General features: G+C 39.3%; 1 protein-coding gene across 1 annotated transcript; it reads left to right on the forward strand.

The window, feature by feature from the left end:
- The first annotated feature begins 7,857 nt into the window (after nt 1-7,857).
- LOC149022153 (GDSL esterase/lipase At5g18430-like) lies at nt 7,858-12,515 on the forward strand. The gene is made up of 5 exons (XM_089150321.1): nt 7,858-8,174; nt 9,259-9,386; nt 10,335-10,577; nt 11,745-12,003; nt 12,101-12,515. Exons 1-5 carry the CDS (start codon nt 7,934-7,936, stop codon nt 12,325-12,327), a joined length of 1,098 nt encoding a protein of 365 aa, XP_089006447.1. The 5' UTR covers nt 7,858-7,933; the 3' UTR covers nt 12,328-12,515.
- The last annotated feature ends 9,945 nt before the right edge of the window (nt 12,516-22,460 follow it).

Raw genomic sequence — 22,460 nt, forward strand, 5'->3', positions numbered from 1 at the left:
TTCGGGAGCATATAAACTGAGGGATCCTACCCCCAATCAAGAGCTGAGTCGATCATGGAATGCAAGGCATCTAAAGAGGTTCTACCCTTGATAGAACTCTCTGTTGTAATACGCATCAAATTTATTAGATATCAATTCAAATTTTCACGCCGAACCCTTCCGAATGGAGGGCATGTATGGTTGATCAGATCTTCATCTTCATCTTCAATTCAAAAGGCTTCAGTAGCGTGGATTATGAGGCATCAGGGCACGAACCCAAATGAGTCCTCCGAAAGCTTATGAATTCTACGGAATTCCTTTAGGTATGTTTATAATGAGGCATTGGGGCACGAACCCTAATGAGTCCTCCCAAAGCTTATGAATTCTACGGAATTCCTCTAAGTATGTTTTGATGGGCTCGGGTCCGACCCGTGGTCCTCCGAGCTTATGAATTCTACGGAATTCCTCTAAGTATGTTTATGATGAGGCATCGGGGCATGAACTTGAAATGAGTCCTCCGAAAGCTTATGAATTCTACAGAATTCCTCTAAGTATGTTTATGATGAGGCATCGGGGCACGAACCCGAATGAGTCCTCCGAAAGCTTATGAATTCTACGGAATTCCTCTAAGTGTGTTTATGATGAGGCCTCAGGGCACGAACCCGAATGAGTCCTCTGAAAGCTTATAAATTCTACGGAATTCCCTAAGTATGTTTATGATGAGGCATCGACGCACAAACCCGAATGAGTCCTCTGAAAGCTTATGAATTCTACGAAATTCCTCTGTTTATGATGAGGCATCGGGGGCACAAACCCGAATCAGTCCAAGAGCTTATAAATGATTATGTTCAAGTTGATTACGTTCGATCTTATGAAGTTGGCTACGTTCGGTCTTATGATGTTCAAAGGCTAACTGAAGAAGAGCTTCATTAACATAAAGACCCGAAAGGGAGTGCCAACCCTTACAAAAAGAGAGGAAAATAAATTACAAAGTTCTTACAAATTTTGGAAAAAGGATTACAGATTTTCTAGAGGATCGGGAACTTGATCATTGATGAGTTCGGGAGTTTGGTCATCTGTAGCTTGGTTTTGAGCATTTGGTTGAGCAACATTCTCCTCCATACCTTCGTGTTTGGGAGTCATAGGAGGTTCATCACTAAGATACCCTTCAATATTCAGATTGGTGGGGGGGGGGGGGAGGATTATCCTTTTCTAGAACCCAGTTCGGAGTAGGCTGCTTCAACTCCTCAAAGATTTCTTCATAGATAAGGTCCACATGTTCCTCGATCGGGAAGGCGGGATCCTTTGCCAAAATGCTTTTCAAAACTTCATTGATATCCGCCCGATAAGCCACCAAATTATAAAGCGAGAGAAGCTGGTCGAAGGGCTTACCATTCAAGTATTTTTCAATGCACTTCTTTCGAACCTCCATGCTCAAAGATTCGGGACCCATGGTGTGAAATCCCCCGGATTTCTACCCCTTTAACCTGCGGCTTCAAAATTGAGAAAATCGGGCCTCGAGTTGACGGCAAATGTGGGCCATTCAAGTGGAGCTTAAAGGGTTGGAAATGGAACCAATGTTGGTAGATGACCCTTGTGATGACTCATCAACTCTCCTAAAGTTTAAGTGAAGAAAAAGATTAATCATGATGGTGTAAAAAGGGTGATCTTGGAATGTCTGTAGATCGACGATGGAGAATCCGATTGACGCAAATAAGGTATCAAATCGAAGATCGTCGAAAGAACTTTCCAACAAGTCAAAAATCACCAAAATCGGAGTCCATTTGAAGGGTCAACTTGGGACCGGTTGAACGGCCGGTTGACCGCCCCAACCCCCCAACCATTTTCCAGCTTCGGGGCAGAATCGGGTTTTTCATGTTTAAAACCCTATTTTGAGTTTCTAACCTCTCATACTCGCATTTTAGAAGGCTAGTACGAGGCTGAGGCTCAAGGAGGAGGAGAAACCAAGGGAGAGGAAGTATCCTAACCATTTGGACGCGTGCTAACACCCGGATCATTGCGGAAACGTTAGGAAAGTTAAGAATCATCAAACCCTCTTCTTTGGGCTTTGTTTTAGGAGTAGTTCTTCGCTATAAATGTTGGATTTGAGTAGTTGTAACATGATAGGTGTTTTGAATGCTTGCAAATAGTTCCATTTATGTTTCCCTTTTGTTTGTGAGTGGTTTGTGCGAGTCGTTGCAAACGATTTTGCATTTTGGCTCTCAGACCCAGCCGAGAGGACTCGCGAGAGCCAAAATTGGGGCTTTTTGATTGAGATGGAATTAGATCAAAGAGAAGGTATACTTAGGACCCTATTGCTGCCAATTAGACATTCCCAAAGTTTCGTTTCGATTCGACTTCGAATCGATGGTGAAATTTGATTTTCGCCGAAACTAGGTTGAGAAAGGTGGGTTCGAAACTAGTTGGCAGATTAGGCTTTTGTTGGGTGATTTTGGGAACCTTATTAAAACCCAATTGATTTCTAATTTATGTCTAATGATCCTCTTATATGATTAGGTTTATTTTGATTATAATCAACAACTCGTAAGTGTGACTTTGTGGAACTTTGGAGAGCTTATGCTAACTAAAAAGGTGAGGAATATACTCAACCTTATCTTGCATGTTTAATTATGTAATTAAATTTCACTATTGATATATTGCCTTGCTTTAATATTTATTATCTTGTGATTATGTGTGGGACTTTGCACGAATGAAAGGTAAGCAAGTATCTTTGCTTCTATTTTCAATATTCTTTGAAAACAATATGAGAATGTATGAGATGGATGAGATTAAATGGATTGAGTGTTTTCTTTTATTTCAAATTCTAAATTATTGATATGAAGATATATGGATGATGTTGAACTAAATTACTCTTTTTATTTTATGTTTCAAACTAGGGTTGTGGGTTCGCCCATTACCCTAGTGAACTTACATGAGTATGCATCTAGACTTAAGTACATGAATGCTAAGTGTCTAGAAGTGTTTGTCTAGGTAACCTCACGAGTACTACTACCCTTCCGGCAGGGGTATTGAAGCCGGTTAACCTGTAATGTTAGTGACTGGGTCCTGAGCGTCAAGCAGGTCCACTATCATCATAGAGAGGTAGGGTTGCATATAATAGATAAGGGCTCCTGGGCGATCAAGACCGGTGAAATGATCCGTGAGAGGACATGGAGAGCATCCTGTCCACTATATGTGGACAACCACTGGGTTAAGGAATGGGGTCCAACAGATGCCTCCCGTTGAGGATTCCATTCATAGGTGGAAATGTATTGAACCAAAAGGGCACTAGGCATGAGGGGAGATATCCGAGACCATATGTAGTACGAGACTGTATGACTTTGCACTGAGCTAAGATTATCCTTGACACGCGCCAATCTCATATCAAACGGTGATGTGAGAGAGTGGTGACCTATACCCCAACCCTGGCTTGACAGGACTTTACCCAACAACCGCGGAGAACCCAATAGATGTCTCTTGTTGAGGGAGAGTGACTCAGACCACCCAAAGGAGACTGGTGTACAAACTTAATGCGTGTCTACCATAGAGACTTCATGATAGAGTTAGGAGCATAATATCATAATCATTCATACATCATATCACTATCATTAATTAAATTATCAATACTCAAATTATATGTGTGGTGTGGGATCTGGTGTACGAATGCATGATATGATGTGGAATCTTGTGGACGAATGTATGATAAGATGTTGAGTTGACCTCACTGAGTTCTGTTGAACTCATTCCTTTTTGTATGTTTGTTTCTATGAGAATATTCTGCAGGTTATAAGAACTCCTTCCAAGTGGAGGATTCATCGTCGGCATGCTTTCTTGAAGGAGTGACTGAAGAAGATGTAGACTTGCATGGAGCTTCATGCCTGTGCAAAGACTATTCTTATGAGGTTGGATTCTATTAGGGAATCAGTTTAGTTTAATTTCCGCTGCAACAAACTATGTTTCATTCAAACTCTGATGTCCATTTTGATTAACTTTAGATATATGGATGACTGTAACCTTTTGATAAATCAAGTTTGATAACTTTATACTTGAACTTGATTTATTCTTGTCCTTTTAATTATGCTATATCTTGTGTTGTATGGTATTGTCACTGAACCTAGGTCCTGCGGTGTATCACCCCCACGGGTATTCGAGTATGGCCGGATCTGGCTGGGTGGGGTGTGACACATGGGATTTGCAGCCTCGAGCACAGAATCTAGCCTCTCCTCTAGCTCTAGTTTCTCCCAAATAAGGCTTTCAATCTTTGATTCTGAAGTCGAGAAAACAGTCTTCAGATTTTCTAGCTCTTTCTCCATCTGTTCCATTCGAGACCTAGCCACCATCAGTTCCCTTGCAGCTGTTCGGAGGTGGGAGCTTTCCTCTTTTAGCTTCTAGACCTCTTGTTGCTTGGTCTCAACAAGGGTGTTGCTATGCTTAGCATGAGCGCTAAGGTGACCGATCCTTAAATTCGGTAAGGACCCTGCATCAGAGAGACGTTCGAGAATAAGTCAACAACATGACAAAAAATTCAAGTGTAAAGCAATGGTTCGGGACTAACCTGATGTTGGAGTTCACCAACTCCTTATCGAGCATCTCGTTCAGAGCCTTCAGATCACCGGGGTTCAAGCGTTTATCGCCCAATCAATAGAAGCCTCTGTGTTTCGGGAAATCAAGTCTCGAGTCCTCAGCTTCCACTTGGGGATGTAAACCTCCCCTTGATCAGTCTTGCTTCTATTAGAAGCAGCATCATCGGCCAAGTCACGCTTCCTCTTGACTAGCACCGTGTCATAACGGGTGGACTTGATTACGTCCACCGGTTCTTTTCCTTTGGCAGGATCCTGCCTTATTCTCAATAACCCCTTCGGGGCAAGAGTTACCCCCTTCGGGGCAGCAGCAGAAGAAACCCCCTTTAGGAGAACCCTCGGGAGCAGCTTTATCTTTCCCCTTTCGAGGAACCCTTTCTTCCGCAGTAGCAAATTCTGCTCGGCCAAAGCCTTGACTACGTTAGTGTTAAACTTGGGAGGCACTGCAAAATTAAAGAGAAGAGTTAGAATTATTACAAGAATAACAAAAGAATCCAGAAAAAAAAAGAGAGGGGGGTTTGGGTGCTCACCATGGGCTAGGCCCTAGTATTGGAGGATTGCTTCATGGCGTACCCATGGATTTCCAAACGTGGAGGGATAGCTTTAATGGCCCGAACTGCCTCATTCTCAGTATCAGAAAGAAAAGAAGGGTGATTGATCTGAGTAAAGGAGCTTAGGTTGCTCCATGCAATCGGGAAGTTTACATCAGATTCGGGAGCGTGATCAATGGAGTCATCATTTGAGGTCCTATCACTACCCATTTTCCAGAATATGAAGAACATCATGGGTTTTTGGGCGAAAAAAGCAACAGAAAATGGCAAGAACTCAACAAGTAGCCCAAATGAAAAGGAAAGTAACATAAAGTAAAGACTTACTTGTGATTCTGAGATTGAATCGCTTGAAATTGAAGAAAAATCACTTGAATTTGAAGGAGAAAGGATGAATCGCAAGAGCAAGAACTGGAAACTTCAAGGCAAGAACAATTTCTGAGTGAAAGCAGAAGCGTAGAAGTGAAAAGGAGAAATGAAGCAGGAGAAGCCTTTTATAGGTTTAAAATTCAAATGGACGAACAGGATTGAATTTTATCAACGAACGAGATCACGCGACTATTTGAGTGGAACGAACGAACGACCCAAATCAAAGATCATCAACAGTCTTCAATCGCTGACGGTTCAAGAAGTTTAGTAATGTTGATAAGCATTTAAGGCATGACAGTTCGAACGACAAGAGGTAACGTCAACATTTCCCCGAGAGCCACGTGGCGCACATTGCATAGGAAGCAAGGGGTTCAGGTGGCTCAACGACTCACCGCTGGAAACGCGTGTCAAGGGCATTAAATCTGAAGTTATCCTAATTTGACAAGACCTTTCGTCTCCACTCACGATCAGTATAAAGCAAATCAAACCAAGCATTCGAGCAAAAGCATCGCCCAAACGCTCGGCCTGCGGGACAAGTGATACGGGAAAATTATCTCGAACCTGACCAGACCGGGTTCAAGTCTTCGGGTCCGGTTGGACCACGGTCGGGACTACTCTTGACCTAATCATTACAAATGGAGGCAGCTGCCAGATGGTTACGGATCACGAACGTAATCCCGAATCTTATGGGATGTGCAACTACATCAAAAGAGGTAACTACCATTAAGGTGAGGAGGGGAAGATCGTGCTAAAGTAGGCAACCATCACGATCCCGAATATCTAGGGGAAAACCCTAGCATCGGACGGCCTCCCAGAAGGATCCTGAACGCATCCAACGGTCAGGAATTGAGGTAAAAACTATATAAACTAGCGACTTACTTGTATACAGGTATCCAAATCGTTTCCTTTACATTTACATTCATTTATTGCTCTGCAATTAGCCAGAGCCTTGTGATAAGTTCATTTGCTGACTTAGCCTTCGGAGGTGGCCTCCCGACCCCCAAGGTCGGGCCACATTCCTAACACTGTTTTGTAGATTATCTTCATAGATCTCAAGGTTGAGCAGACTTTTGGACGCATCAGATACACACCATAGAATGCAGATATCAGCTTTGCGTAGTAGGTTTTTCTTTTTTAATTTTTTGCCCAGCTAAGAATTGCATAGTAGGTCCCAGCAGGCATTGTTGTATATGTTCTGAATTTGTCGAAATGCATCCAATGGAGGACTGACGGGCTTGGTTTGTTGTAATCCAACCAGAATACTCTCTAATTAATGCTGCCTCCAGCCTATTCATAGCGATTTAAGTCCCAGCCTAGTACCAAAAGGAGTCGAAATTCATTATCATCATCAATGGCAATGTTATCTTTTCAACTACTCTAGGAAACTTTATCCTTCTAAGATGAATTATGAAAAATAAAAGTTTCACAAAGTAGGTGAATTACCTAACTGAACATAAAGATAAATTTATTTTATCATCATCCATGGCAATCTTATCATTGATTATTTGCTACACGGATTTGGCAATCATTGATAAATTTATTTTATCATCATCCATGGCAATCTTATCATCATACACAGTACTGAAATGGGTATTTGCTAACATGGAAATTGATACGATATCAGGTTAAGTATACTAGGAATCGACAATTTGCTTATTTTTATTAAAAACTTTTTTACCATTACCGCACTATGCAATCTATCCATGTTAGAAAGCTGCATAAAAGTTCGCACGACACAATAACTATATGGTTCACCCATAAGGTTACATCTAGCACCCAGCAAAGATGGTTAAATTTCAATTTAAAGAAGAAGAAGAGCTTCAACTCTAATTGTTTAATTTCTACCATTTTCAATCTATTGAGAGACTGTAGATATAGATGGAGGTGAAAACCCTACTTTAAGGAAAAAGACTCCTCCCGTGTCAAAAACAGGCCGAAAGTAGAGAAAGATTACCACCAAATTAAAAGTTTGGAGCCCCACAGCCAGTCATTTCAAAGAGCTTGAAATTCTGAACAAGATTGGTTAGGTTACCCAGTGGTGGCCCAGCCTCTGAAAACGACGATTCGGACGTGTTTAGACCTCAAAAGTAACTCTAGAACAATTCATCAGATGCGAATACAGCCACCTAGACCGTTATACAAACCATACAATACTGATACTTAAGAACCATTCTCTCTGTCACTCTTCTCACAACGCCACACTTAGTTAAGAGTTTTAATTACACACCGTAGCAAGTAGCTAGCCACCAAAATAGGAGACGGAGCAACATCAGTTGGAATTAACTTTTGCTGGTTATCACACTAAACATGGCGGTCAGTGACAAAATCCATCGTCAAAGACTTGAAGCTTTTGACTTCAAACTCAATAACTATATATAAACATCAAAGGCTTTTGACATATACAGAAGCAAGGGTTTCTAATTCCAACAGTAGTTTTGCCTAAAACGATCCATCCTCATGGAGCTCCCTTTGGTTGCTTCTCTTCTGGTGTTTGGCCTATTAGTTATTGTAGGAAGTCTTCCCCTTAAAACAGAAGGTCGTGCATTCTTTGTGTTTGGTGATTCACTTGTTGATAGCGGCAACAACAACTACCTTGCTACCCCTGCTCGTGCTGATGCACCTCCTTATGGCATTGACTATCCAACTCATCGAGCCACTGGTAGATTCTCCAATGGACTTAACATCCCAGACATCATCAGTTGAGTTCTTACTTCTTCCTTATTTCTTTCTGATGAATTTATTTGATTCCTATCATCATTAACTAGTCAAATGTTATATTGTACATGCTGCAGGTATGATGTCTTTGTATTTTAGCACAGTGTAGCAACCTTTATAGATAGAAGCAATAAGTTTAAGAGGTTTTCAGTTCAAACTTCTGTCACTTCACACCGTTCTTCCCCCCTCCCCCCTCTCCTGTGCCTATGGGCCTTAGTCCTTGTGATTGGTATAAAAATGAAAAAAAAAAATATACATAATAATAATAATAATAATAATAATAATAATAATAATAATAATAATAATAATAATAATAATAATAATAATAATAATAATAAAAATAACTAAATAGAGTGAGTTCATTTGGATTTCCGGTTTAGAGAACTTGAAGCTTAGAGATTTTTCTTTTGGGACAAAAAATGGGTAAAATTCACGTGGTTTCAGTATAATTTTTTTGGCATGGTTATTCATTCTAATTCTCAATCTTTACTCCCACCAACATAAAATAGGGCCCTATCTCTTGATTGATCTGACTAGATGCTTGCTTTTTCCTGTAAGCGTTTAGAGATGGGAGTTTCACCTGATTCTATGGTGGAGAGGCTGTGGGTTGTATTATACACAAGGGCATTAGTACATATCATGTGTTGTTTTATTAAAACCAAAACGATGTCACTTATATACTATATCATACCATACCAAAACTAGGCACTTATACCATATCATGTGTTGTTTTATTAAAACCAAAACTATATCACTTATACCATATCATAAATATGGAGTATACTATTAGCATTGACATTGATAAATGGTACAATAATGGTATTGCAAAATGATATAAGTGAATCATATCATACAAATACTGTACTGGATAAATATAGTACAACAATGATATGGCATACTTGTACCATTTGGTATTTAGTACAATAATAGAATGAGATAAATTGTTCAGTATTATATAATATTTATTAACACCCTTACTTATACACATAATGTGATTACTCTACTATATCCATTTTTTTCTTTCCTGCATCATATTAAAAGTCTTGCTTGATTACTATATATATCAGGTGAATCAATTGGTGAGGAATCTGTATTGCCCTTCTTGAACCCTGACCTTCGAGGAGGCAAACTACTAAATGGTGCAAACTTTGCTTCAGCTGGAGTAGGAATTCTCAATGACACTGGGGTCCAATTCGTAAGTAACAAATAATAAAATTTTATTGGTTACATACGTTAGCAGAATAGAATCAATCTCATCTCCTAATGGAGGCAAATGCACTATTTGAAATTATGACTTTTGGCACTGGTGGCAGCCTTTCATGCAGAGGAGGTCCTGGGTTCAATTGCCCATCCCTCCACAACTCACCCCTCCATTGCCCATCCCTCCACATCTCACCCCTCCCTTTCGCAAGCCCTATTAAATGATAATGAATTGAAAGGGGTTGTATAGTAATATTCATATTTCTTGTTTCTTTTGTGTGTTGGTTGCATCTTTGGACTAAAAGTTTCGCAAATCATGTATGCGTAATCCGGTTTGCTTTTTTATTTTTTAAATGAACTAGTACTTCGGCACAATTTTGAGACGACTTTCACACGTACACACCTGTTTGGTATTTCTTGTGGGAAAAAGAAAAAAATGAAATACCGTCTTCCAACAATGGCCTTCTTGTCTTTTTAAAATCAAAACATAACCTTTTATTTTAAAACCCTAAAAACTTAAAGTTTCTTACCTGTTTCATTTATTTTTTCCATTTTACAAAAACCTCCTTTTTTCTTCTTCTTTCTTTTGTATAACCATACTTGATTCCTCAATGATGGCATTTATGATCTCATCCAACCACCTAACAAAATTTAGTCAAAATAGAAACTGTGTTTTTTTTGTTGGGTGCAGGCTTCGCATCCTAGTTCGATTTGCACCTAGAAAATCATAAAAACATGAAAAAACCGTTTCTTACGCAAAAATAGGAAATGGAATAGAAACATTACCATACAATCCTTTATATTTCATTATCAATATAATATGTACCTCCTATTATTGACGATCCAACTTTATTTTCTACTCTTCCTTACATTTTTTAATACCTTTTTTTCTTTTTCATTGACACATTTTTAATTACTATTGATTTGAAATTTCGTTGAACAGGTAAACATTATTAGGATGCCACAACAATTGCAATACTTTGAACAGTACCAGCGACGACTAAGTCAACGTATTGGAAGAAACCAAACAATGCAGCTAGTGAATGAGGCGCTCGTCCTCATTTGTGTTGGTGGCAATGATTTTGTTAACAACTATTTCCTAGTTCCAAACTCTGCTAGATCTCGTCAATATCCTCTCGAGCATTACGTTCCCTTTATCATCTCAGAGTACAAAAAGATTCTAATGGTATTTATTCATATACAATATCCATGCATGAAGATATATATATATATATTTCACTTGGATCATGAGCTTTTTTTACATTGCAGTTATAGGATCGTTATATGTGACATTTTAATATCCAACATTTATGATATTTCTACTCTTTATAATCATAGTCACTAAATCTTGAAAATACCATGTATCAGAATATAAGAGTATAAAAGATACATGTAAGGTAGTAAACCAAGACTCCTAATTCATTTGACTGATGGAGGGTGTCAATTGGGCATTGTGGTTAGTTTAGTTTAGGGGTTGTGTGACAATGTTTCTATTTCTCATTTCTTTTTGTTTTTTTTTTGGGAACAAAAAAAACCTAAATCATGTAAAGTGTTAATCCTTTCTTGCTTTGACATAATTTTGAGCCCACTTTATGATACGAAAAAAAAAGTTTTTCTTTAAAAAGTGGAGACACACCACCGCCTTCCAATAAGGCATTCTTGACATCAAAGATAACCTCCTATTTTGAAACCCTAAAATTCAATTCTCTCACTATTTCATTCATTTTTTTTTTATTTTTTTAATTTTTTATTAAATGCGTAGGAACAAGAAAACGATTTCTTATCTTAAACAAAAAAAATAGACAGATATTACCATACAATCTTCTAGGATTCAATTTTAGATGTACATTAATCTGTTCTAAATGTTTTGATAATGTTATTGGCCTCATAATAAACCCTTTTTTTATTTATTATTTCTTTGTTTTCTTCGTTTTTTATTTTCTTTTTTCACTTCAAAGTTCATGGACAAAATTAGGTCAAATCACTTATTATTATAGTTATCCAATTTTGACCAAAAGGTACGGTGTTAATTAAAGGTTCATTTAAGACTTCCAGCTTAATGAGTATGGGGGTGTGCGCCACAACTGGGGTTTTGAAGTGAGAGAGAGAGAGAGAGAGTGTGAGAGTGAGAGTGAAGGTTGATGTGCAGTTAATGGGAAAAGCAGTGTGATGGCCAATGCCTCAAGCTTTAACTATCAAAGATCCAGCATATGATGATCTCCAGATGACTTTCCAGAGGAGGCTTTCTTGCAGTGTAGTTATAACTATTGACCAAAATAGACACTTAATTAATTTTTCCAGTTGCACTATGAAGTTTACATTGCTATTGACGTTCAACACGTATCTTGTGCAGAGACTACACGAATTGGGAGCTCGTAATGTTCTTGTCACTGGAACTGGACCTCTCGGTTGTGTTCCAGCAGAAATAGCACAGCATAGCCCCAATGGCTCATGTGCTACTGATCTGCAACGAGCTGCTGCCCTTTACAACCCTCAACTTTTTCAGATGATAACCCAACTCAACAAGGAGATAGGAGCCCAAGAAAATGTGTTCTATGCTGTTAACTCATACAGAATGAACATTGACTTCATCCTCAACCCTCAAGCATATGGTACGAATTGATGCCCAGTGAATAAGAAGCTGGTCTATTATTTGTCAGTAACTATATAACAATTGCTTTGTTTTGATGGTTGTTTTTTTTAATGCAGGTTTTGTGACATCAAAGACAGCCTGTTGTGGACAAGGGCCTTATAATGGGCTTGGATTATGCACAGCTCTATCAAACTTGTGTCCAAACAGAGATCTTTACGCATTCTGGGATCCTTTCCATCCGTGTGAGAGAGCAAACCGGTATATCGTCCAGCAAATCCTGTCCGGCACCACCGAGTACATGCACCACGGCAACCTAAGCACCATCTTGGCCAACATTAATTGATTTCAGAGTTGCTGCCAATTCCAAAACTTAAATCTCCTTTTCCAATAATGTTGGAATCTTATTGGTAAAAAAAACGCTTTCTATAAGTCGATAATGTTGGATTTATTTCCATCAAACCCGGTTTGGCTCATGTGGACTCGGTTTACTTAGAACTCAACTGTCAATAAATTTGGTTTCATTTCGTCACATGCAAAATGCAGCCTCTATACATGGTTTATCGTCAAGTCAAATCTTAAAATGGTGTTGTGGAAAACATATAGCCCGAAGGGCCCCCCGAGACGAACGTACACCCCCACTCGGGATAGAGAAGTCTTTTTAAGGGAAGTCCTCTTAGGAGGATTCTGAGAATCCCTTCTGGAGTAAAACACATACCCCCTCGGGACATGTGTCTTCTACATGCTCGGGAGGAATGGTGACCTCTCATAAGAGGCACAAAAAACCCCCTCGGGAGGAAGCATATTAACCCCTTCAAGAAACATGTTCGGAATAAGCTTAAGAATCCCATTTGGACTAAGTCCAAGAGTGACGTTGAAGACGGCCAAGTCAAGAGAGTTAGTTACAGATAACTACTCAATAAGGCTGTTCCGAGAACTGGGGAGATGAGCTATCGAATAACGGCTTTATCTGGTTTGCCAAAGAAGGAGCCATAACTCCGAAGATATTTCACTTACTCTTCAACTGACGATCCGAAACTCAAGGAAGCACCGCCTCCAGGTATCTTCTATATAAACCCACATCCTACATGGAGAAAGGTACGAGATTCATTTGATCATTTATTCATTACGTTCTTGAGAACTCTATCAAGAACTCTTATTGTTGCATAGGCTGATTTGGGCGTCGGAGGCGATTCCCCGACCAAAACTTGGCCGGACCATTCTTGTTTTCTTTGTGAGTGTAGGCATCTCAGCTATTCCAACTTGGCTGGGGAGCTCTTAAGGTGGTCATTGATGAGCACATTTATGTGTGAAATCTTAGGGCATAAAGCATGCATTTTATACACTTAGAGTGGAATTACCTTGGGTTTTATGTTGTTTTTGCAAATTTTAGGACTTTTCAAGATTTAAGCAAATATTTGGAGTTTTGGGCTTGAATCATGCTATTTTACACGTCAAGAAGTCCATTCAAATTCTCAAATGTAAAAACGGGCCTGATCTGGAGCATGATGGGCTAAAGATGTGTGATTATGGCCAACTCCGAAATATTGAAGAGATAAAGAAGGCAAATTTGATCTACCTCTGTGATTTTAAATCAAATCTACAGAGATATTATTGAGAGAGTCCAAATGGAAAAGAGTCCTTGCATACCTCAATATCTTATCTCCTATCTTGGATTTAATTAAAGAAAGAAAAAGAGGAAAAATAATTATATTCAGAAAGAAAAAGAGGAAAAATCCCGTTTTTGAATGCCTCTATCTAGTTTCGATCAAACCCTTCATTGAACGGTCATCCGATGTCCGATCGTGCTGATTTTTGGAGGAGAGCTTCACAACTACTTAAACCTCAAATCCAACGGTGGAATTAGGCATATGATTTATCTAAGTTGGCGCGATTACTACGTCAAAATTATTGCATATTATTCAGAGTATATTATTCTTCACTTTTAAGTTTCTAATCCAAGTGTTCTATTATTCACTTCTAAGGATACTTGAGTCACTTTTGGATTTATGACTCGTGAATGTTCTATCATTGTTTCTGTGGTTAGGATTTCACTTGGAACTGTGGGCTCTGATACCAATCAGTCACATCCACCCAGACGGTACCCTATCTGGCATACCCGAGTGTGTGATCCACAGTTCACAAGATCCAGTAGTTAGTGAAATCATCCTCCCACATTTACAACAATATAATCAAGAACAAGACTAAATCAATGTTAAAAATATTATTCAAATGAATCAAAGATAAGTAACGAGATAATCATCAGAGTGCGGAAAAGATACCAATAGATATATAAATCAAAAGTAGGGTGAGGCGGAATCTCACTCCACGAGTACAGCGGAATGTAGTTCGAAAATTAAATGGGATTACAACTGATTCTAAAGACAAGAAAGAAAGATATAATCTAATTAAACTAGAGTCTTTTCTACTTTATAAAGGATGTCCTCATAAACATAGACTTCATCGATTATGCTCAGACGCTCCCACTCCACAGTAGGGCTAATCCTGGTAACAAGAGAGACCACTCGAGGGATCCTCACAGTAATCTTCGTAATCGCCAACACTTTGTGTAAAACCCAGCCCTAACCTTGACCCGGAAACCTTGTTATTTGTAGGTCCGATGACACGGAGTAAAGTAAGAAGTCAACTTTGGGCCATCCCAGTGGAGGACTTGGTGTTTGGCTTTGAATCCATGAAAGTTGATGATGAAGTTCTATTTATGGAAACTGAATCTTGATGAAGATCAGATTAGTTGATGGACTTGGAGTGCTCTCTATCTTGGTATGAAGGCATTTCTACCTATTAGGTAAGTCACTTGACTTGTGTGCAAAACCCCTTTAGGATTGGATTTGATCTGGGCCTTCAATTCCCTGTTTTGGACTTGCTGTCAGCATTGGTCGACTGATTGGTCGACTGGGCCAGTCGACCAATCCACTCGACCAATGAGTGTTGTCTTTGGCAATTAGGTTTTTCTTGCTCTATTTAAGTCCAATCTCGAGTCCACTTCGTATTTGCTGCCTCCAAACTCTTTGGAACGAACCAAAGACCTCTGCAAGTCATCTCCCTTGCATCCTTGGTGTTTTCTTGACGGATCTTCGTCGAAACTCTTCCTTTTGCATCAAAAGGTATGTCTACTCTCTCTTCTTCTCCTCCATCTTTGTTTTTCTTTCCTTTTTGAGTTGAGACAGTAGAAGAGATGCTGCATTCTCTGTTGCAAACATCTCTGAACTTGTTCTCATGATCATCCTAAGGATTTGAGGCTAGAACAATGATCTTAACCATGATCATTGCAAGCTTTTGAAGGAATCATGATCAAACCATGATCTAATCTTGTTAAACTTCTGATTTGAATTCTGATCTCTTTGGATCTTCTATATTGATCATGTTAGTAGTTAATTACTGTGTTTTCTTTCCATGATCCATAATCTATCAATCTCTAGTTGTTTTCTTCTACCATACTATGTGTTCTTCATGAAGCATGGTAGTTACATATATGGTAGGTTTTATTTCCTTATTTAGATTTATGCTTCTAAGCCTATTTCCTTGAAGATCTAAGTATGTTTTCATGATACCTTTACCTGAAGCAATGATCCATCTTCCTATTGTTCTTGTCTTTGATTTCTATTTCGAATTCATCAAGATCCATGGTTGATCTAATTATGGTAACTTTTTGTTTCCTAATTTGGATCTTGATGTCTTGATATGATTAGTGTTTTGAGGTCCCCTATATGTTAGAATACTACTGATGTAGTTTACCCCTTGATTAGTACCCTTTTGAACCACCAAATTCGGATTTCATATCTTAAAACTCTGTTTTTTTAGGGCTATCATCTGCATTGGTCGATTGATTGGTCGATCGGGCAATCGACCAATCCACTCGACCAATGAGTACAGCAACTCCAGAATTGGTTTGTGTTGGATGTTTTGGTATCTTTTCTGTTAGGGATCTTTCCTAATATGTTGTATATACTTGTTTAGGACCTTCTTCTCAAGTTTGCCAAGATCTTACTTGATTTCTTAGGATTCCTTCGCAAGTTATAAAAGGTAAGGATGGTTATTTCCTTAATTAAATAGATAGCATGAATCTAGTTTCTATATTTGAATATCATTGACATGTTTCCTAAATTAGATTCTTACAATGATATACTACTGTTTTATAACTTTGATTACAGTAGCATTACTTGTTTATGATTAATTGATTCATGAATGATTTATTTATCAATTATATACAAGTTGATTGTACTTATTGATTTCTTTCCATATATGAAGTTACCATATATGTGATGATATGAATTGATGCATGTGTATGCTTAAGTATGGTTTGGAAAGGAGAGGTGTCCTTTTGACACTTCGTCCTTGGACTACTACGGGAATATTATGGGATGTTTCCGGAGATGCCCTCTGGACACCTTCCTAAACTGTTGGATGACATATCTAGGATTGTCTAGTAGTGTTTGGCTAGGATGTCCTGTTATGTCAGACCCTAATCGGAGGGGTATTGAGACCGAACGACCCGTGGTAGCAATGGGGATTCATGGGCGCTTAAGACCGGTAACCAACCCGTGAGAGGACAGGAATCACATTGTGGGGGCCATTTATTGGTAGGGTTGCATATGGTTAGACTTGGGCTCACGGGCGCTTAAGACCGGTAACCAACCCGTGAGAGGACGTGAGAGCTTCCCGTTTACCATATGTGGATGATCAATAGGGTTGATGAGTCCGTAGTCAGGGACTATGAGGACTCTAGTGTGAAGGATACCGGAAAGGATCGTCGGGGACGAGGAATGGACGTATCTCTGGATCTGACTTGATGTAACTAAGTAGAAGACTTGCATTTGGCTAGGTTTTACCCCGACATGCGCCAAGACTTATACCAAATGGTTGTGAGAGAGTGTGTTGACTTAACCCCCTGCCATGGTTTGTCCTGAGGGATGAAGGACCCATTACCAATCGGCTGCTCAAGACCGGTGAAATGATTCGTGAGAGAATCCAAGATATCTTAAATGGTTGAGGATGTGAGTGGACTTTCCTAAAGAAGTACGGTGCTATGACTTAAAGCATGTCTGCCAATAGAGACCAGCATACATAGAGTTAGATTCATTCATTCATTGCTTGTCTCATATCATATTGCATTTATGTTTGTTCTGAAATTTTGCCATTTATGTTATTATGGATTTTAACTGCCTTACTGAGTTCTTTGAAACTCATTCCTTTATTGTACAATGTTTGTTAGACTATCCTGCAGTCTTGAATACTATGACGGTCCCTATGAAGAAGCGCAAGGCGAGGAGACATATCTCCAGGAAGGTGATTGCGGTTACCACAATTACACTGAAGATCCCGCGAGTGGTTATGCTCCGTACGATGCTTAGTCCGACCATTGAATGGAAGCGTCCTTGTGCCATTTATGAGATTTACACTTATAAGGATGTTGTCTATAAAGTGGAGAACAATTTAGTTACCCAATGTACTTGCTACTGGGATTAGATTTTGTCTAGTTTATTCTTTTTAGAGCTACTTTTCCGCTGGTTGTAGAGTGGGATTTTTGCCTCACTTTACTTATCTGTTTGATACTCTGATTATAACTATCTTTCTGATTTATTTATGATTCATTCTTTCCTTATTGGATCTATGGTTTATCTTCCGCACTTTTATTATGATTGTTCATGATTATGTTATTGTTTATGTGGGAGGTTGATCACTCAATACCTGATCTTCGAGCTGTGGATCACACTCTCGGGTATGCCAGATAGGGTACCGGCTGGGAGGACGTGACACTTTGCGTATGGTACGCTTCTTCATCTTGCGCTTCCTCATATTGCGCTTCATAGCCATCAAAACCTGTAGAATTGTCACATCCTCCCAGCCGGTACCCTAACTGGCATACCCGGAGAGTGTGATCCACAGCCCCGAAGATCTAGTATCGAGGAAATCATCCTCCCACATATACAATAACATAATCATAAACAGGAAATAATCAAAGTTTAATATTATAAACAAAGGTTCAAAACAAATGATGAATAATCAGTATAATTAGAGTGCAGAAAAGATACCAGATATCCAAAGATATCAAAAGAAGTAAAGTGAGGTGGAAACTCACTCCACAAACATAATGGAACGCAGTATGAAAGTCAAAAGAAATTACAACTGAAACAAATGTACTAAGAATTAAACTAAGATCAAGAGTCTTCTAGTCTATAGATAACGTCTTCATAAGTGTGGACTTCGTCAATCCAACGGATCTGTTCTAACTCTATGCTGCCTTCAAACGTAGTACGCAGCTTGATCTGCCGTGGGATCATTAGAGTAATCTTGATCGTCGCCAACACCTTGCGTGTAATACGCTTCGTAGGCTTGCGCTTCACTGTACTGCTCGTCATAATAATCTGTGCCTGCAGGATAATCTAACAAAAGAATATACAAAAAGGAATGAGTTTCGAAGAAACTTAGTAAGGTAGTTAATCCATAACAACATAATTGACATGTGGCAACACATAATAAGATGCAATGCAATATGAGACAGATAATGTATGTATGCAACTAAACTCTATGTATGCTGGTCTCTATGGCAGACATGCTTTAAGTCATAGCACCGTACTTCTTAAGGAAGGTCTTAATCACTCATCATCAGTTGGTAATGGGTCTGGGCATCCCTTAGGACAAACCATGGCAGGGGGTTAAGTCAACACACTCTCTTACAACCATTTGGTATAAGTACCGGCGCATGTCAGGGAAAAGCCTAGCCCAATGCAAGTCATCTACTCAGTTACATCAACTCAGGTCCAGATACTTCCATTCCTCGCCCTGGGCGATCCTTTCCGGTATCCTTTCCACTAGAGTCCTAATAGTCCCGGACTACCGACTCATCAACCCTATTGGTTATCCACATATGGTAAACGGGAAGCTCTCATGTCCTCTCACGGGTTGGTTACCGGTCTTAAGCGCCCATGAGACCAAGTCTAGCCATATGCAACCCTCCAATAAATGGCCCCCCCATAATGTGATTCCCGTCCTCTCACGGGTTGGTTACCGGTCTTGAGCACCTGTGAATCCCCATTGCTACCACGGGTTATTCGGTCTCAATACCCTTCCGAATCGGGTCTGATATAATAGGGGTATAACCTAGCCAAACACTGCTAGACATCCCTAGTTATGACAACCAATGATTTGGGAAAGCGTCAATGGGCATCTTCGGAGAACATCCCATACTATTCCCTCCGATGTCCAAGGACAGAAGCATCAAAAGGACACTACCCAATTCCAAACCAAACTTAAGCAAACACATTTTCAGATCAGTCATGACATACACAACCAACAGTTCATCATATACAAGAGAATGTAAAAGCAAAATCAGATTAGGCAGTAGTAAGTAATTCATATAACATGAATAATGAAAGAGGTGATATAAACAAGTGCTACTGTTCCCACAGTAGAAAATCAGAATTTAAGTACAACAACAGTAGGTAATCTCATAGTTTCCCAAAGTAGAAACTAGAGAACAAGCAATCTATGCAGTTAAGGAAATAACTGTCCTTACCTTCTAACTCGTATAGAAACTTAGTAAATCAAGTATGACCTTGACTAAACCTGAGAAGACAGTCCTAAACAAGTGCATAAAACATGTTAGGAAAGATGCATAAAAGGAAAGATCATAAATCAATCGAAACAGACCAAGAATGAGGTTGCTGTACTCATTGGTCGATTGATTGGTCAATTGGTTCAATCGACCAATCAATTGACCAATCGAGACAGTAGCTTACAAGAATCCGAATTTTGAGAATCAAGAACCGAATTTGGTGGTTCAAAAGGGTACAAAATTAGAGGAAAACTATCATGGTAGTATTCTAGGGTATAGAGGACATCAAATCATCAATCAAAACAAGTTCCCAAGTTGCTACCTAGGAACCAAAGGTTAACCTAATTAGGTTAAACATAGATTATGAAAAAGATATCGTATGATCAAAGATAAAGAACTAGGATATGAAAGGTTACAGATCTAGTAAAGAAAATAAAGTGGTTGTCTTCTAACATGATCAAAATAGGGGTTCTTGGTTTGATCCAAGAAATTATGGTTTCACCCTTTTTGGTTCCCATGAAAAAGTTGAGAGTTCTGGATGAAGGGAGATAAATTGTTAGCCAAAAATAACAAGAAGGGTCATTCAATGATGAAGTCTAGGTTAACACAATTGTCACCCAAGAGGTTTCCCTTCACATGGGAGGTTACCAAAGGTTCTCCGGATCATCACACAGGTTAGGGTTTCAAGAATTCAACCGGTTAGGGTTAAGATCATGATGATGATCATGGATCTTAAAGAACATGCTGAGATCATGGAATAGATGGTTCCAAGAGTGCATCATCTTCTTCCTGATCTCAACTAAGAACATAATTAAAGAAAGAAAATCAGAGATAGAAGAAAGAGTGAGTATACACATACCTTTGCTACATGAGGATGATGATTTCTTCAAGTCTTGTGAGAGATCACCAAAGGATGCAAGGGAATTGATTAGATTAGGGTTCTAACTCGTTCTAGAGGCTTAGGAGGCAGATGAGGCGGAGTATTCCCGAGATTAGACTTAAATAGAGGAGACATGACCAAATTTGTAAATTCAGAACCCATTGGTCGATTGGTCCAATTGACCAATGAATCGACCAATCAAGACAACAACTTCAAAATGTGGATTTGAAGGCTCAAATCAAGTCCAAACATCAAGGGATTTTGCACACACCTAGAGTGACATACCTAGGAGTTAGAAATGCCTTCGAATCAATACAGAGACCACTCCAAGTCCATCAACTAATCCAATCTTCATCAGGGTGCAGTTTCCACAATTGGAACATCGACATCAACACTCATGGATTCCAATCCAGCCATCAAGTCTTCAATAGAAATGGCCCAAAGATGACTTCTTGCCTTACTTCGGGTTGCTGGACCTACAAACAACAGGGTTTCCGGGTCAGTGTCAGGGCTGGGTTTCACAAGAATAGTCTAACAAAAGATATTGTACAAAAAGGAGTGAGTTTCAAAAGAAACTCATCAAGGCAAGTTATTCCATAATAGCATAAATAACATAGTATCACAACAAAGCATAAAGTGATATGATATGAGACAACAATGCATGTATGAGTCTAACTCTATGTATGCTGGTCTCTATAGGCAGACATGCTTTAAGTCATAGCACCATACTTCTTTGGGTAGGTCTCATCTCACAACGCCGGTTGGCAAAGGGTCTTTCATCCATCTTGGACAATCCATGGTTAGGGGTTAAGTCACCTCTCTCTCACATCACCGTTTGGTCTAAGTATTGGCGCATGTCAAGGTAAAGCCTAGCCCAATGCAAGTCTTCTACTTAGTCATATCAACTCAGATCCAGATACGTCCATTCCTCGCCCCTGGTGATCCTTTCCGGTATCCTTCACACTAGAGTTAGCGTATCCTATGGCTACAACCAACTCGGACTACGGACTCATCAACCCTATAGGTCATCCACATATAGTAAACGGGAAGCTCTCATGTCTTGAACGCCCATGAGCCCAAGTCTATCCATATGCAACTCTACCCATAAATGGTCCCCACAATGTGATTCATGTCCCCTCACGGATATAACTCACCGGTCTTGAGCACCCATGAATCCCCATTACTACCACGGGTCGTTCGGTCTCAATACCCTTCCGATTCGGGTCTGATATAACAAGGGTATAACCTAGCCAAACATTGCTAGACAAGTCCTAGGTATGAAAACCAATAATCCGGGAAGGTGTCAAAGGCCAACATTGGAAATATCCCATACTACTCCCAATGAGGTCCAAGGACAGAAATGTCAAAAGGACATTCCCCAATCCCAAATCATACCTAAGCAATCACAATCATAATTCAATCATATCATCCACGACAGATATCTCATCATATGAAAGAGTATAATAAGACAAGATTTAATAAATAAGAAACATACATGAGTAAGTATTCATACATAATCAAGTACATAAAGTAAATAAGGAAATAAGATCCTAATGTACTTGCAGCATTCATATCATTATAGAAACTAACATAACAATAGCAAATCTAAGTAGTTCCCAAATTAGAAACTAAATCTATGCAAATCTATGTTAATATGGTAACAACTTTCCTTACCTTAAATAGATTCGAAAGTATTCCAGACGGACAAGAGGATGAGTCCAAAGTTAGCAAATAAACCCTAGAATAGCATCACACAATCATTAGGAAGTAGTCCTAAAAGAATAAGCATGAATCAAATCGAATCGGACGAAGAAAACAGATTCTGTTCTTGCGGGTTGATTGGCCAGGTTGAGTGCTCCAGTCGACCCAGGCAATCTGTCCAAGAGCAAATCGGAAAATAAAAAGGGAATCTTGATCCGAAACCTATGCTACCCAAACCGGAATGCGACGAAACTTGGAGGGATTGTCTAACACAGTAGTCTAAGACTAAAAAGCATAATTTAGACATCAAACCACCATTAAA

This window comes from Hakea prostrata, chromosome 3 (genome assembly GCF_041222555.1).
Source record: "Hakea prostrata isolate BN-2017 chromosome 3, UWA_Hpros_2, whole genome shotgun sequence".
Classification (NCBI taxonomy): Eukaryota; Viridiplantae; Streptophyta; class Magnoliopsida; order Proteales; family Proteaceae; genus Hakea; species Hakea prostrata.